At 41.5% G+C, this 16,143-nt stretch overlaps 1 protein-coding gene across 1 annotated transcript in view; it reads left to right on the top strand.

Moving 5' to 3' along the window:
* The first annotated feature begins 12,900 nt into the window (after positions 1 to 12,900).
* LOC129170197 (potassium/sodium hyperpolarization-activated cyclic nucleotide-gated channel 1) overlaps positions 12,901 to 16,143 on the top strand; it is a 90,309-nt gene continuing 87,066 nt past the window's right edge. Inside the window, exon 1 of the mRNA XM_054757484.1 lies at positions 12,901 to 13,422. Within this exon, the coding sequence (XP_054613459.1) occupies positions 13,067 to 13,422 (356 nt within the window). The 5' untranslated portion in view covers positions 12,901 to 13,066. The remainder of the gene's footprint in view (positions 13,423 to 16,143) is intronic.

Below are 16,143 nucleotides of genomic sequence, written 5' to 3'. Positions count from 1 at the left end.
GAGTATTCCTGCCAAACCTTTTCATTGGAATCGCAGATGATGCCCCCCCGCTCCCCCACAACCCTTTCAGTGGTCACGTTCGCAGAGCGATGGCAGCATCACATGTGGACACATGTAAAATACATGAATGCAAATACATTAAGTCATACTTTCTACTTTTTATACTGGTATTAACCGTCTGTGTGTAAATGCATCAATTCAAATGCGTGAACGTTTTTGTGTGTCATTTTGATATACTTGTATTTGATATACTTTGTGTTATATTAACCACAAATAGCATTATTTTTATGTCATTTTATACTTGGTAACCTTTTTATGTTGCACATTAAATACGATATGAACTGAAATATTTCATATTGTTATGCGTGGACAACGCCAAAACATAAACACATAATTTCATACAGTTATGCACGTAAAGTCAAATGCTCCTGTGGAGCAATTTACGGAAAACAATTTGGAATAAAGTTATTTTTGTTTTTTACCGTTGAATGTTAACAGCGTGTTTCATGAACGATTTAATTAAATTCTCCATACTTCCCATTCACTTCAAGAATGACACATGGCTCATCTAGAACTATACGATTCATTTTCCGTTGTGACTTCATCGGAGGGCGATCCATGGCTCATCCGGAACTACGCGGTTCTATTTGATTATCCATTGTTCCGATTTTATTCAAGATTGATATGTGGCTCATCTCGATCTATGCGATTCAGTTTGATTCAAGGAGTCTAAATCAATGTGGTATTTTTTTCCTTTTTTTTTTTTTTGCCCAAATCAAAACTTGTGTGACTGAAATAAATCCCTTTTTGTAAGAGAATCAGAGGCAAATGAATTATAGACATCAATCAATACAGTGAATAACGGCAAGTGCATTGTAGTTTTTGCGTGCACTCATATTTAAAATACAAAAACTTAAATTGCAAACAAATCGAGCAAGGATGAGCATTTCATAGTCTATCAAATCAGCTAAAATGCAGCTAAAGCTAAAAAAACATTTATGTGAACATGAACATTAATATTGGTATAAAGCACCAAACAAATGTTTTGAGACATCATGTCATTAAACAGAATGAGAAAGTGTGTCTAAACTTTTGACTGGAACTGAATGCCACCAGCAGTGTATAAGTTGCTGATGTAGTTGAATCGTAGGAATATAAATTGAAACATTGATTAATTTATGATTCTTTACACCCCTAATGGTGACAGTTTGACCCTGCAATGCATTCATTATATTCCTATAGGATTTCCTATGAATATGTTTGGCACAAAAAATAAGATCTTATCATCCAAAGTTTAGTGGCTGTTGACTTTGAGAGACCTCAGCTGTCCTCTGAAGAAAGTTCACCCAAGTGCATTTATGTTGAAACACTCACAAAAACAAAAATTGCATAATAAGATTAAAAAGGGAACAGAAGAGGGGGTTGGAACTAGCTATATTCGCAGCGGTTGCTCAGCCAGCTGTTCGCCGTGTGTTACGCCGGCTACTTTATTAGTATGAGGGGAGGATGCTGTTAGATAATCCATCACAGGACGGCTTGTTTGCCCTGTTGTGTAAGGGGAGGGGGGGCGGTCGTCCACAAAGGTGTCCAAATGACGGCTGTGGAAATAAATGAGAGCTTCAGAATGGGATGTTTTGCACGCGCTGTCCCAGCGTCCTAATTAAGACAATGTTTGGTCTTATCAATCATGATATAGTGCTTTTCCTGCGTGATGGGAGCACGGTCACGTGTCCTGCACAGCTGTTGCAGAACATGACTTTGGGTTTTTGATGATGGAACAAAGTCCAGCGTCCATCCATATACAAAAAAAAGCAGCGGGAAACACTGGACTCGTGTGTCATTCCTGATGGGTGATGCTTGGTCTCCTTAAAGGTGAAAAGTTGAAGTCATTCATCAAGTGACTGTATGTTCTCGCTCCGAGACCTCATTTTCTTGAAAGCCTCCTCATGGCCGTAACATCAGTCAGTGGCTTGGTGCTTGTCAGCATCCTTTGCGGCACTTGTCTGCATTCATTGATGGATTTGCATCAATGACATGAGAGACGCAGGGGCAAAGCTTTTTCACGTGGGGTGCACGTGACGGTCTGATGTAAGCAGTGTACCCATTCTGATATTAGACAACTTCAGCGCCAAAATCTGTCTTTGTGTACTAGGAAGTCTAAGCAGACTGAGGACATACTGTACACTCCTGATACAAATTTTAAGACCAGTTGAAAAATTGCAAGAATTTACAATTTGCACTGTTAGATCTTAAGAAAGTTCTAAGTAAAGCTTCAAAATGCAAAAAGAAGACATTTTTGCGTAAGCAATGTATTACAAACAACAATTAAACTGAATAGGCTATTCATCAGCTGATCAAAAGTTTAAGACCATAGCTACCGTAACTCCCAAACTAGAAATGTTTTATTTTTTTTTAAGGACTCAGTAATGATTAGCTGTGCCATTCTTGTTAATCACCTCAAAAATTGATTCGGGCTTGCTTGATGCCAGTGTTTCCAGGAGGCTAGTGGGAATGTTGCTCCAGGTGGTGAAGATGGCTTTGTGGAGGGCATCCACTGTCTGGAACTGATGTTAATTTTTGTAAACTTCCATCCATCCCCAAATGTTTGATTTGGATCAGAGGAACAAGCAGGATGGTCCACAACCGTGATTTTATTCCTTTGGAAGAAATCCCTTGTCAGGCATTGTGAATTGTAGTATTGTCCTGTTGAAAAACCCAGGCATTGCCTTCAGGCATGAGGGATGCGCCCTGCAGCATTTCCACATAGCCGACTGTCTTTTGACGCCCCTGCACAACCTGAAGCTCCATTGCTCCACTGAAGGAAAAAGCACCTCAGATCATGATGGCGCCCCCTCCACTCTGCCATGTGGAAAACATCTTAGGTGGGATCTCCTTGTCATGCCAGTAACATTGGAAGACAGGACTGTCAAGGTTCCATTTTTTTCTCATCAGAGTATCAAACTTTCTTCCACCTTTCAGTGTTCCAAGGTGCTCTCGTGCAAATTCCAAACTGGCAATTTTGTGGCGTTGAAGGAGACGAGGCCTGTGAAGAAGTTTTTGTTGTTAAAACCCTTTTCTTGCAGATGCCGTCCGATGGTTATTGGACTGCACTTGGCACCAGTAACAACCTTCATTTGGCCCGGGATTGTCCCTTGTTTTGATGGACAGCCAATCGGATCCTCCGGCTCAGGGCCAGTGACATTTTTTTTTGGGTCTACCACTTGACTTTTTTGTTCCATAACCCTCGGGATCTTTTCATCAAGACATCATGACAGTGTGAATACCTGGGTTCAGTCTTAAACCTACAACCTATTTCAGTTTAAGGGCTGTTTTGACCAACATTTTTGCCTTAAAAAAAACAGAAAATCCTCTAACCAGGGCATACACTGACCAAGGTTCCACTGTAGGTGTTGTGAAGGGCAGTTCCTTTTAGCTACACAGTTTAGCAGTAAATACATGCGAGAGAAAAGAGAGCAGAGGTGACATATCTCTATTGCTGATGAACCCAATCATCCCACATTCCCCCCTTCCAAACAATTTGCAGCCCCCTGCTTACTAAAAGAGCAACAAATGCTGTGTATACTGTAGAACTGGGTCTCCAAAACAACAGGTTCTAATCAGCGAGCTTGGGGCGGGTGCCTCGACTCGACGCCTACTAAAGCCAGACAGATTAATTATCGAAATGGCAATTGCTTTACTCCACTGGAGAAAGATTAGAGAAACATTCATAACCCATCCAATGTTGTAAACATGGACTGAGAGCATTGTTGCTTTTCCAGTCATTTGTTTTAATCATTACAGCATCAGGGCTGAGGGGAGAAGGCATCATTTACAGCTATATAGACAAAAATATAAAGATTTCTTGCAGGACTTTTTGAGTTTAAACGTGCTTTTAGTACGGGAACGGGGAACATGCTGTTTTGTGTGTTTGTGGATTTAACGGGAATGATCTGTGTTGGTCCTCCATGCCTGTCTCCGACAGATGGCATGGCTCCAAGAAACGCTATAGTGCTCCTTGGCCACTTTTGTACACTACACATTACACTACATTACATATTTACATGCACACTGTACCTCTGCACATGTCCAGTATAATAAATGCCATATATCACGTACAACAACGTACCATTAAGGGGAACCGGTGGACACAAACGTTAGCAACACTAGAATAGCTACGTACGGCAAAGCACTTAACATCAACATCATGCTCGGAAAAACAAAATAATGATACTTACAGCTACCATGTCTGGAGATTTTTTTATTTTTTTTTTTTTTACCAAACTGTTGTCTGTGAAGTGGAGAACGTCATGAAAGCACTTCAAAAGCGACCTTTTGAGCACCTGTTCTCTTCAAAGTGGAGGAAACCAGTGAGGGAGATGATTTTTCACACGTTTGGTGCTCACAAACAGGCAACGGGGACACATTACTGTTAAAGAAACAAGACAAGCTAGGATTGTGTCAAGCTAGCAGCGTCAGTCCAATGGGGCTCGTGTTGAGAGTGTTGCGCCGTTCAGTGTTTGGTCTACCTTTGAGCTAAGTGAGTCATTAGTGCTAGATTCATTAGGTCGGGATCGAACTGGGGCACCTTGCCATTGTTTGCTTCTGTATTATTCATAAGGATGAGCTCAAAGGGACTTAGACCTGGATTTAAAGACCTGTCCATGGGCCTCCTTTGGAAGGATTATGTCAATATACTGTGGTTTATTTACAGTAACTGACAATGCAAAAACGCAGCGTTTTATTTTTAAGGTGATCATGCATATGTACTGTATATTTGATAGAAGTATTGCCAATTGAACAATATGACATTTGCTGTGGTTGTAGTTTGCAGTGGAACTGCAGAGCAGCACACTGAGAGGTGTTTATAATATCATGCATACTGACCTATACTATAGGAATGTTCATAGACTATGTAGGTGGCATTGTAGCAGTTATTTCAAAGAGAAATTGATGTTTGATTGCAGTGGCTGCCTGTGCACACATACTCTGTAAAATCTTGATGGCCCTGTGGTCGATTTTAGACTGAAGGCCAACAGAAACTTCCATTATCACTTTCTGACTAAATGGACTAGACTATAAATATTGCATCGACATGCTCCGATGAGAGTTTTGCAATGTGTTTTAAAAATATCAACAAAGACATTTCAAGCTAAAATTAACACTGATGCGGTGATTTCAACTCAGGATTCAACCTCAACATTTTCCCTTATTTAGAGCCTCAACAAGCTGCTTTATTTGTGTTACTGAGTGTCTGGATGCATGTTAGGCTTGCACTGTATTCCATCTCCAAATTATTGCACTGAGAAGTGGTCTCTTTCTCACCAACTTTCATGCTGATGGTCTTTAAGCTTGTTATGTTTGAGCACTGTTTTTGTTGTGTTTGATCTTTTTGTTTGGTTTGTGCACGTAGCAGCTGATGGGCCCCACCCTGTTTGGAGCCTATAAATGAGTGCAGGTGTGCTCTGCACGTGGTCTCTCGCCCTCCACCTTCCACTCTCTGCGCGCTGCGTTGGTCCGCAGCAGGCTCGTTCCCACCTCGGCATGCTTCAGGCCCACTGAGCTGCTTTGTGCTGGCTGCTGGCATAACGCTGAGCAGCAGGCTTGTTTTTGTGTTTTTTATTAGTTTTTAGCTCTTCTTTGTCCTGGTCTGTTTTCGGTTTTGATTTTGTTTAGGGATTTAGTTGACGACGGCCCGGTATAGGCTTTGCCTGTTCACCTGTTCACCGTCCTTTTGTTTGTTTGGGCCGGCACAACAGTACTTTTTCTTTAGACACAGGATGGGGTTTTCCTTTTCTCTCCCTTTATATCCCTGTGCACTGCCGCCTGCGTATGTGTTTCACAGTGTTTACGTGCGCGGATGACGACCGCTGTGACACGAGAGCGTTAAGTGAGAGTTGTAGTGCTATTGTCACAAAAGAAAATATCTACAAAAATGATTTGGAATTGTAATCATCTGGGCTGTAACAACGCAGACATTGCTATTATACAACTTTGGCTTCTTGCTATATTAAGCAAAACGCTTTACTTAAGTGACCCCCACCATCTAGCTGGAACTACTTTCCTCAACACTGAAAATCGACAAGAAGTCGGATCACGGGACAAAGTGAGGAAAAAGTCACAGTTGATGCGCTAGACTGCTGATGGGGATGTCAACTTCATGTCAAAAAAGCCGAACTATCCCTAATTTGTTTGCTTCGTGGTCACATAAGTGGTCTATGGGGATCAGAATGATTGCTGGGTGGTAGAGATGAAATATGGATTTCCCTCAGTTTAATACAAATGAATTCATAGCCTTAATTTATTTTTTCCATTCTGTTACAATAAACCTACCTTAAAAATTCCAGACTGTTCATAGCGTTGTATGGGGGTAAACCTATTAAAATATGTATTTTCCTCACTACAGTATAAATTCTTGGTGACTAGAAAGACGGGAAAGGAAGGAAATCCAACAAAATGAACTCCGATATAGCATCAGGGTGGGATGCATGCCAAGTTCAACATCTTGTTTACTCTCCTTGTGACGGAATTAATCAATATATGTCCAGAGGAGACTTACTACTATAGCATGTTGTTGTTTTTTCTGCATTGCATGCTTACCACAGATTGACAATGTCATCCCTTTTAAATTCAATGCATTAACAGTTTAGCAGACGCCTGAAGGACAGCATGGATGTTACTTGTGGCTCCTTTCTAATGTCTCCTCTGGGACTAATAAAAAAAAAAACACTTGTTAGCAAAACATCAACCACACTGAGGTAAAATGCAGATAAAAACTCGCCCCAGGCTTCCTGCAATAAAGCGTTGAAGACGAAGACAATCAGCAGAGAATCCCGGATCAATAACTTCCTGTCAAGACGACAAATCATTCTAAGGAGAATCCTAATTATCTGTGAACACTTGTTTGCCTTAACAGTTAACAATGCCGCTTGTAGTTACAACACTTTGGCAATATTTGATCGGAAAAGCTATGATAGAACTCTCAATCAATCGCGCACTGATCACTAGCATATCATTGTTATGAGTATGATGGCATATGTTAATTCGGAGCCTTAAAAGGGATCAATGCCACCTTTTGATTTTCCATTATGTAATGTTCGCGAAAGAGCCAATGTTTCCATTTGCCATTGCAGAACTGCTTTCTTGCAGTCCACGTAAAGCATTACTTTCATCAGGTATGCAAATAACTGCCGAAACTGTTAAACCACAAGCTAATTGCAAGTGTAAAGCAGAGTCTTGTCTGAGGAATAACGGAAATCAATAAAAAGTCATTACCAGCCATCAGTTAATCTAGCTTTGGTTAGTGTTGTAGTTACAAATGACAAAGTTAACATACTTAAACATATTTGTCATGCATACCGATGACCATATTGCTGAGACAGAGTGTAAAGCTTGTTTTTCCCAAGCGAACCATCTGAAAAAGAAAGGTTGTCTTATATTCGGGGTCGACATTTTTTTACGTTCAAACTAGAAGATGGTGCCAAACGACTTCTCGACGACTTCTAGTTTGAGCTTTCTTCTTCTCACTCACACACACCAGTGACCTGGAGCGATGCAGTCAAGACCCGTTCGCTAAGTGTCTCAAAGCTTCTTAGCAAGTTGGCAAACAATGGAAAAATTGCAGTCTACAAGTTATTTCACTGATATTGAAAATGTGATTAAAAAATAACAGGTATTGAAAAAGAGGGGTTGTTTTATAATCATTCGGTAACATTTTCACATTCTTACTAGTCACACAGTGGATTGGGGCATTTGGCTTTATTTTAAGATGTGTAGTGAAGCCTGGCTGTTTTTTGTTTTTTTTTTACACAGCATAAAAGTTGCAGAAGGCTTAAAAATAATTGAACAACTATATAATAAAACAAAATAATCAGTGATGGACCAAATCTGACTGAGTTTACCAAACTCTTGCAAGATGATGGTTCGTTTTTAGTGCGGTTCGTTTTGTGCCTGAAAATTGATGTTTTTCAAATTGTAGGACCTCATGGGACATTTTAATTTGGATATTTCGCTGTAATCCACTGATGCCATTCACTCTGGCAATGATGTTTTCAAAGCCTTTTCAAACATTCAATAAGGAAATTCTTGTAACATCTCGGGTTCTGTCAGCAACACGAGTCCCGCGTGCAAATCCTGACTTGTTTCAAGCAAAAACACAAACACTGGATCAGTTGAGCTAGTTGTTGTGGGGGAAAGGCCTCTTGGGATTAAGCCCTGCCAAAGGGGTCTTTATTAAATCCTAGAGGCAATTAGTGCGTTTGTGGCTTTCAGACGACCTTCAGTTTTTTGGAGGGGGCAGACACCTTTAAACTTTATAACAACGCTGCTGCTTCAATGTCAGATTGGCAGTGTTTGTTTTGGTTCTGTGATGTTTCTGGATTTTGAACATTTTGAAACACGGTCACACAGTCATTCTTCACTGAAATGTATAATAATCAAGTTTGGAACACAGCGTCGCTCTTGCAAGGTTGGAACGCCATGTGTGGTAATAGGTTGAACCACAGGGGAGCCTTTTTGTGAGTTTTAACCTTGCTGTGCTGCTTTTTAACAAACCGGTAGCCTTCCTGATATGACGAAACAGGAGAATGGAGATACAAATTGTAAGAAGAGTCATTTATAGGAAAGGCGACAGTCGATGTAGAACTAGTTCAGCATTATTACCAAGTGGAGTTAGTGGCAGACTCCAAAAACTACACCGTTCAATTCCGATTCCCAAGAAATCCACCCCCTTGCTTACCCATACGTTGCAGGAGTGGAGGTACACATTCCTCCTCCATGTCCGTTCAGAAAGACGCTACCCATCAAGGGATCAACAGACGTCAGTAAATCCATTACTAAAAATACTTGCCAATCCTTTGGGATTACTATGCTTAGCAAGTGGACACTGTGTATGCCACAAATCTGGAATTAGACAGTGAAAGGCTGTCAATGGTGCATCAACACCTGAACCACTATCTAGGTATTAATATTCCAAGGGTCAAAGTTGAAGCTTTATGATCAGTTTACCTGGTCTATACCATATGGCGGCCTGAACTTTACTGGAAAAAGATACGACCCCTACCCTCGAGCACATAATCTGACACGTCTGACAGTTTACGTTAATTCCTGTGGCGCTATGTAAACGAGCATCGCATTATATCGGCCTGCATCTAAAGTCTCCGATATTAACACGCCGATACAAGCAATCGATTCCAGACTGCGCCCCAGCACGTGTGTGGTAATGTGTTAACATGAGTAGAAGTGATGCTGACCATGTGTATTTTAAGTCCAAAAAGGATGTTGCAGCTGAGAGCAATATTTATCATACGCAAGCTACAACCAAACTCATTGCGCATTTGAAGCACCAGCACACGGGAAACTCCCACGGGACGACAAGAAGTCATTAGCTATAACAGAAAAGCCCCTGTCTTTTTTTCTCAGTTTTCTTTAGTTCTCTGTTGGAGTAATATCACTTGATTACGCCTTTCGTAACATTCCACACTATAAAATAAGTAAATAAGTAAAATATGAATGATTTGTGCTAATATCCGTTTGATATCTGCTGATATTCAAGGCTGCAATATCAGCATCAGATTGGAAGTGAAAAAGTATCGGGACACGCCTAGCGCTAAACCCGGGTTTTGACATTGGAAGGGAATTATATAGCAGTAGTGTATTTATTTAACTTTGAAATACCTTGTGAGTTACATATGCATGTAAACACCCTATTCTGCAGGATTAAAACATTTTTCTGCTTTCACCTGTTTCTTGGTGTTTATTTTTTTTGCAGTAATATAAAAATTAATGTCAGAACATTTGGTGTCAGAAGTGGGATCCGGGGATGCAACTGCACATCATTAATTTGGAGTATATTTCTTAAAATGTTTGTAAGTTTATACACAGCCAATCAGCCATGGTAAAGCCTGATTAGAGCACAATATTTATGACTTTTATGACACCATATCCTTGACTGAGTCTCGTAATGTTTTTTGATTAAGCCAACTTTTTGTCTCAGCTGGTTCCCGTCCAGGCTCATCCCTGTGGTCCATGATATACTATGATAGCCTCAGCCTGGAGACGGACCAAACTCGCAATCCTATTAGAACACTACTCTCCTTCCGGGCTCCAATCACGCTTTAATTAAAATACTCAGTGACACAACAGGAGTCCAAAGATGACGAAAGAATTGGTTGAAATGTTTGTCTTCCCTTCCCACAAAGATGTTTTGAATTTGTTATTGACTTAAAAGAGAGATCATGTTGACATATGCAGTGGACACAACACTCTAACCTAGCGTTACATCCAATGACTTGCAAAACCAAAAACAGACATTTGTGGGGGGGGCACTGTAATGCAATGCTGCCATTGTTTGCTGGCTGGTGCTATTTGTGGCATAAGTAATAGCTGCCAGTGCAGGGCTATGAAATGGTTCATGTCAAGATGAGCTATTGACCGTAAGCAGAGATGACTGGATGTAATCTTAGAGACACAATGCAATTTTAGCCGGCCAATCAAATGTCGCCATCAGACCACGGCACAGAACAACACGGGAGGGGGGGCAATTGGAATTTTCTGTGTATTTCCGAAAATACAGTATAAGAGGACTTTCCTCTCTGTATGGTTGAATAAAAACTGGGCGGATTCAAATTTCCTCTCGTGACTCTCACTCTGTCAACATCTTTGTGTCCTCTGACACGAGTCATCTGGGATTTGCACTTTGTTCAATATCAGTATGACTTCAGCTATAAATCTTATGCAATCTTTATCCCCACCCCCCAACCCCTCCTCCCTGTACCATTAACTGTGGTAGGAAAAGTTACACAAGCCATGTGAAGAGGTTGAACAGTTGGCGTGCCAACTAATCCACCCCAACTCAAAGAGAAAACCAAAAGAAAAGAGGAAAATAAATCAAGGGATGTTTGTTTCAATTAGGGTAACATTTGACTCATTACATAACAATCCACCCTCAAACATGCAAAACATCCCAGCTAATATCCCACCCAGTCATCTACAGTAAATAAGATGCTGCTTTGATTGCTATTTAAAGGTCCCCTATTATTTAAAAAATTGACCTTTTTATGACATAACAGTTATTTATCCTTCGAGCCAGTTCTCCAGCCTGTCACTTCACGTAGAATTGCTTTGAAAGAAATGAAGGCTTCTCTACACATCTTAAAATAGCTCTGCCAACTATCAGCTACAGACGTGGGAGCTTTAAGTTTCATCATTTTGCTTTTCTTCAGCTAATAGGCCAACCTAGCATGATGTTCAAATGTGACTGTAATGTTAACAGTAGCTCGTGTAGCGACGCTCGTGTTGTCTTTGTGTCCTCCTGTCTCACTCCCTAATGTTGCGTTGCTGTATGTGATATATGGTATTCATGATCTATGGTATGGAATCTATGGTATCTGTTACGAAGAGTATATGAAGAGTGGATAAAGTGCACAAGAACACTTTGTGGAGCCACACACTAACCCTACTGTACCAAGTAGGGTTTACTAAAAGCACTTTAAACTGTCAAAATTCCAGCATCAAAGCTACATTTTGGAAAAACACTTGACCAATACCCTATTGTGTTACTGCTGAGACTAAAATTGTCGAAAAGTAGTCGGATATTGGGCCTTTTAGAATTATTCTCATTTAACTTGTGTGCTTTGCAGATACAAGGCAGTGAAGCCCAATTGTTGGACAAATTGACAAGAATTTGAATGTAAATGTTTGCTTGTGATGTGTGGCTGCTTTTTTTTTTTTATTGGAGTTGGACAGCTGCCACAGTGTTAATGTCCAGTCAGAAGCTGTAGTAATTCTACACTTGATCAACGTTGCTTAAGATTTGTCAGATCAAAACACAATCACTGCATGTGGCTTCTATCAAAATGTGATACTCGCGTCGATTTCACTTCTTCCTGGTTTCGCACTCTGGGCATCACGGGAACTTAATTCTTTGAGCGTAAACATAAAACTAATCTACAGCAATCTGCAATTTATTTTACATGTGTCTTTACATAACTACACGTCAACATAAATGATTGGTAGTCATTGTCGTTTTGTTAATGTTAAAATATCGTCTCGTTCTCGTGAACTCAATATTGTGTATCGTCTCATCTTGTGAGCTGAGTGTATTGTGACACCCCCAGCTGCAAGCATTATATCCCGCCCACTTCTTGCTTTGAGAACGTAAAGTACGTCCCACATAACACATACACGTTGGTTGTCGGCTAAGCGATTTGGCAAAGTTTCGCTACTAATGTTAGCTGTCATTGAATTGTGTAGCCTTATAATAACAACACTATGAATGTAAATGGTTGGTCGCCTCTCTGAGACTGCTTTAGAGTGGGTGTATGCACCACAGAATACCAACAGCCATGAAGGGCAGTTATTTTATTCCGGGCATAAAATTTGCGACAATTTTTTAGGCAGTTTAACTTTGAAAAATATTGACATTTTTTGTCGTTCTGTTCTTTTAAACCACTATTGGTAACATGCTAGCTGGTGCTGCTGTTCTTGTATGTTTTGGTTGGGATTTTTTCACGTTCATTATTGTGTTTGTCGGCTGCAGTGGTTCCCAAACACTGCATACTACAATAAGAAACGGAGCATTCTTATCTTTTTAAAGTCCATAATTGCTGACACAGCGCTTGTGGTGAATTGTGCAGGTGTCCCTAATGCATTGGATGCCGTGTGTGAACTGATTGGGGGGGGGGCGGGCTATCATCAGCCACATTATGTAAATAAGGTGCAATGTTCCAGTTGGAACCGCAGTGTCGTGTACTCTATAGTGAGAAGAGGCTCGTGTGTGCATGTACTGTATGTGTGTGTGTGTGTGTGGACGGTTCGGGGCCGGGTCCTGTCGGTAGATGGCGGTAACCCAAGAAAGCTGATCTACCGAGCAGGGAGGAGGCGGGTGTGGAGAGGGAGGGGGGCTCTCGGCCACTGGGTCTCAGTTTGCAGCACTCGCGTCGGAAGGCGGAGGAGCTGAAGCACTGTGAAGGACACCAGGAGAAGAAGAAGCTCAGCAAAAAAAGGAGAAAACGGCGCGTCCTTCCCAGTTGGTCTGTAGTCGCTACAACCACGCAGCAGCAGCAGCAGCATGGAGGACAAATCCAACTCGTTCTCCAGCAACAAGGAGGAGAAGGCGGACGGGAATAATGTGTTTCAGAGGCAAGACTCCATACAGAAAAACAGCACGGGGAGCCAGAACATGAAGGACCATGGCAACTCCGTGGGCTTCAAGGGGGAGCGAGAGGAGGCCATGGTGGGCTTTGACGATCTGGAGGGGGCGTCCAGGCAACACGGGTTCATGCAGAGGCAATTCGGGGCCATGATGCAGCCCGGAGTCAATAAGTTCTCCCTGCGTATGTTCGGCAGTCAGAAAGCGGTGGAAAAGGAGCAGGAGAGGGTCCAAACGGCCGGATACTGGATCATTCATCCGTATAGCGATTTTAGGTAAGGAAGAAAAAGAAACACCTGCTTTTACCCCCACTCCATACACTCCCCTTCTTCTCATTGGGGCTCTGCACGCTTTCACACACTCACCTTTAAAGCACTCGCCTGCCTTAAAGCGTATATTTCTTTGATATCGATACACTGTGTTTTATTGCGGCATTTTTTCCCCACAAATGTCCTTGAATGCCCAAAAAAGCAGTGTGTCGTGTTTGTTTTGCACGTTGCGACATATTGCAGGCATCTTGTGCAGGCAGGCAGGCAGGCAAGCACTACCTGTGCTCGGGTGCCAATGCACCATCATGCTTGTAAACATTACACTGCTGCAGGCGGCGGGAAGATGACGAATTGGGGAGGAGGGGGGGGGGGTGTCTCTGTGCAGACACTCACTGTCAGTTTTTTTTTCTTCAAATGATGTCATTTTGACGCTCTAATGTGATGGAATGTGCCGACAGAAAGGGGAAGGCCTGCAGCATACCATGCGTTGTTATTGTGCAGAATAGGATAGGATAGGATGAATGAGCCCAGGTGCAGGCGGACCGGTTGGCCACACGTTGCCTGGTTCACGGTCCGCTTCATCAATTAAAAGCGTTCCAACCTGGTCCTGCCTGGATGCTCCACAGCTACCATGCCTGCTCCTTTCTCGTGGAGCTGTCCATGGTTCTCAGTTACAGTTGGTAGGCCTGCATGCATGCATGCATGCATGCAGTGTAGTTGTTCAAACCCAAAATCAAAGAATGCAGGGGCCATTTTCTAATCATTACTTTTGTGAACAGGCTAAAACCAATTAAATGTGAATATGCTACCAGTTTGCATATGCGGCTGCTTTGTGTTACAATTATACTTTTATTAGTATTATTGGTATGAACACAGTTTTCTCGTTACATTTTTATACATACATCTTTTTGTGCTTTTTTTAAATTGTCTTGTGAATTGCCCGTTTTCCACACGACATTGTGGCGAGGTGGCACATGTACCGAAGAAGTTACATTTTGGAGAAGATCTGGGTAAAAAAATGGAGTAAACTACAAATGCCTGACTTTGCGGCAACTTTTCGCCCAAAATTGCACTGAAAGTTGCAGTGTTTTTTTGCTTTAGGCATTGGCTGTGATAAAATTGTGTGAGAAAGCAAAAAAGCTCTGCTTCATCCTACTATCCTACTAATAAGTTTATAGTTTTTTTTTCCTCCCTTCAGCTTTTCCTTTTTAGGGGTCGCCACAGCGAGTCACTTTGCCACAACAAAGTGTACCCGAATTGCAATAGAAAAATCCTTAAGCTAAATAAAATGTTATCTCAGCCATTCACAGTGTTTTTAAAAAATATTGCCGTAAATAACTCCATCAAATGTTATGAAAACATATGAATTTTGTATACTGTATATAGGCAAAAATGATGACATGATGACAGCGGCTACTTCACATACTGTATGGTTTTATGGCTTTCCTGCAAATGAATGTTGGTTGTGTTTTGTCATTTGGGATTCAAGTTAGAGGGAACTATCCAGAACCTTCCACAATGACATTGAAGATGTTGCTATTCACATCCAAGACTAGATGTTTGTGTACAACCAAACTATGGATGCTAAAAACACACTGCCTGTCACCCACACATCAAACTACGACGCAATAAGCTTCTTGGTGGAAAACAAACTCCAGGCTCATACCCATGGGGAACGTGTATGTTGTGCTTGTCTTTGTTTAATATATGATAAATAAATAGCATTAGATTACTAGAATGTGTCATTGGTGTCAACAAGGAAGTGGGGAAATGGGTGTGCATATGATTGGCTTGGCTGTTGGCGTATGCCTTTGAGCGGGGGCAAATTTGACCAGTTTTTGTAGTGACTGGACATAGTTGCAAGGTCATATGAAATTTGAATTTTACTGAATTGGTGCAATGGCCACATTGGGAAATTGTGTAGGGCCTCTAATTATATTGTTGGGTACTGTTTTGGAGGATTGTTGTTTTGTTGTTATTGTTTGTTGGTTCGTTTGTTAGCAAGATTACACCAAAACTACACCCAATTTTGTGAAAGGGTGGCCTATACCAAGGAAGAACCCATCGAAAATTGGGTTGTCCATCCCTGTGTTTGTCCAAGAATAGCGTCTTACATTCTACGTCATTCTATGTGAGTTCCTGTCCCCTGTTTCTAGTTTTGTCCTTGTTTTTGTGGTCATAACGTGACAAAAGTGAGTTAAACGTGGCCAGAAATCTCAGTAAGACACGTGCAGTTGATTCGCAGTGATGGTGGTCGAGGCTTAGCAGCACAACACCACAGTCGATGAGCTTAGTGGTTTCTCCAAACAATTATGTAAGAAGATTCAGTCCATCTCAAAGATGGTCAAAGAGGAGACCCTGGTCAATTTTCTTGGTATTTCCGCCCTTCCGGTCCTGTAAGTGCTGGGTCCACAAAATGGACGTCCCTGAAGCAGAGTGGACTTTCTCCCCCCGCAGCCTTCCGATGACATTTTCCAAAGGGCACTTTTTTAAAGGGGGCTGGCAAATTGCCTCTCAGCTCATGCAGGACATCAAGCTAGCTGCCATGCTGCTGTAGCCTTAAAAGTTCAACTGTTGATTGCTTTTGGTGTTTATCTGTCACTCTTAAGCTCATTACACATTCACTACAGTCTCATGTTGTCTTCAAGGAGGACTGAAAAAACAGCAAAACACGGCTCCTATGTGAACCCAATCTATAATAAACATCAGTGACTTCTAACCCTTCAA

Source organism: Dunckerocampus dactyliophorus, chromosome 17 (genome assembly GCF_027744805.1).
Source record: "Dunckerocampus dactyliophorus isolate RoL2022-P2 chromosome 17, RoL_Ddac_1.1, whole genome shotgun sequence".
NCBI classification, from domain to species: Eukaryota; Metazoa; Chordata; class Actinopteri; order Syngnathiformes; family Syngnathidae; genus Dunckerocampus; species Dunckerocampus dactyliophorus.
The sequence above is the reverse complement of the archived record's forward strand: the minus strand, read 5'-3'. Positions and strand labels throughout refer to the sequence as shown.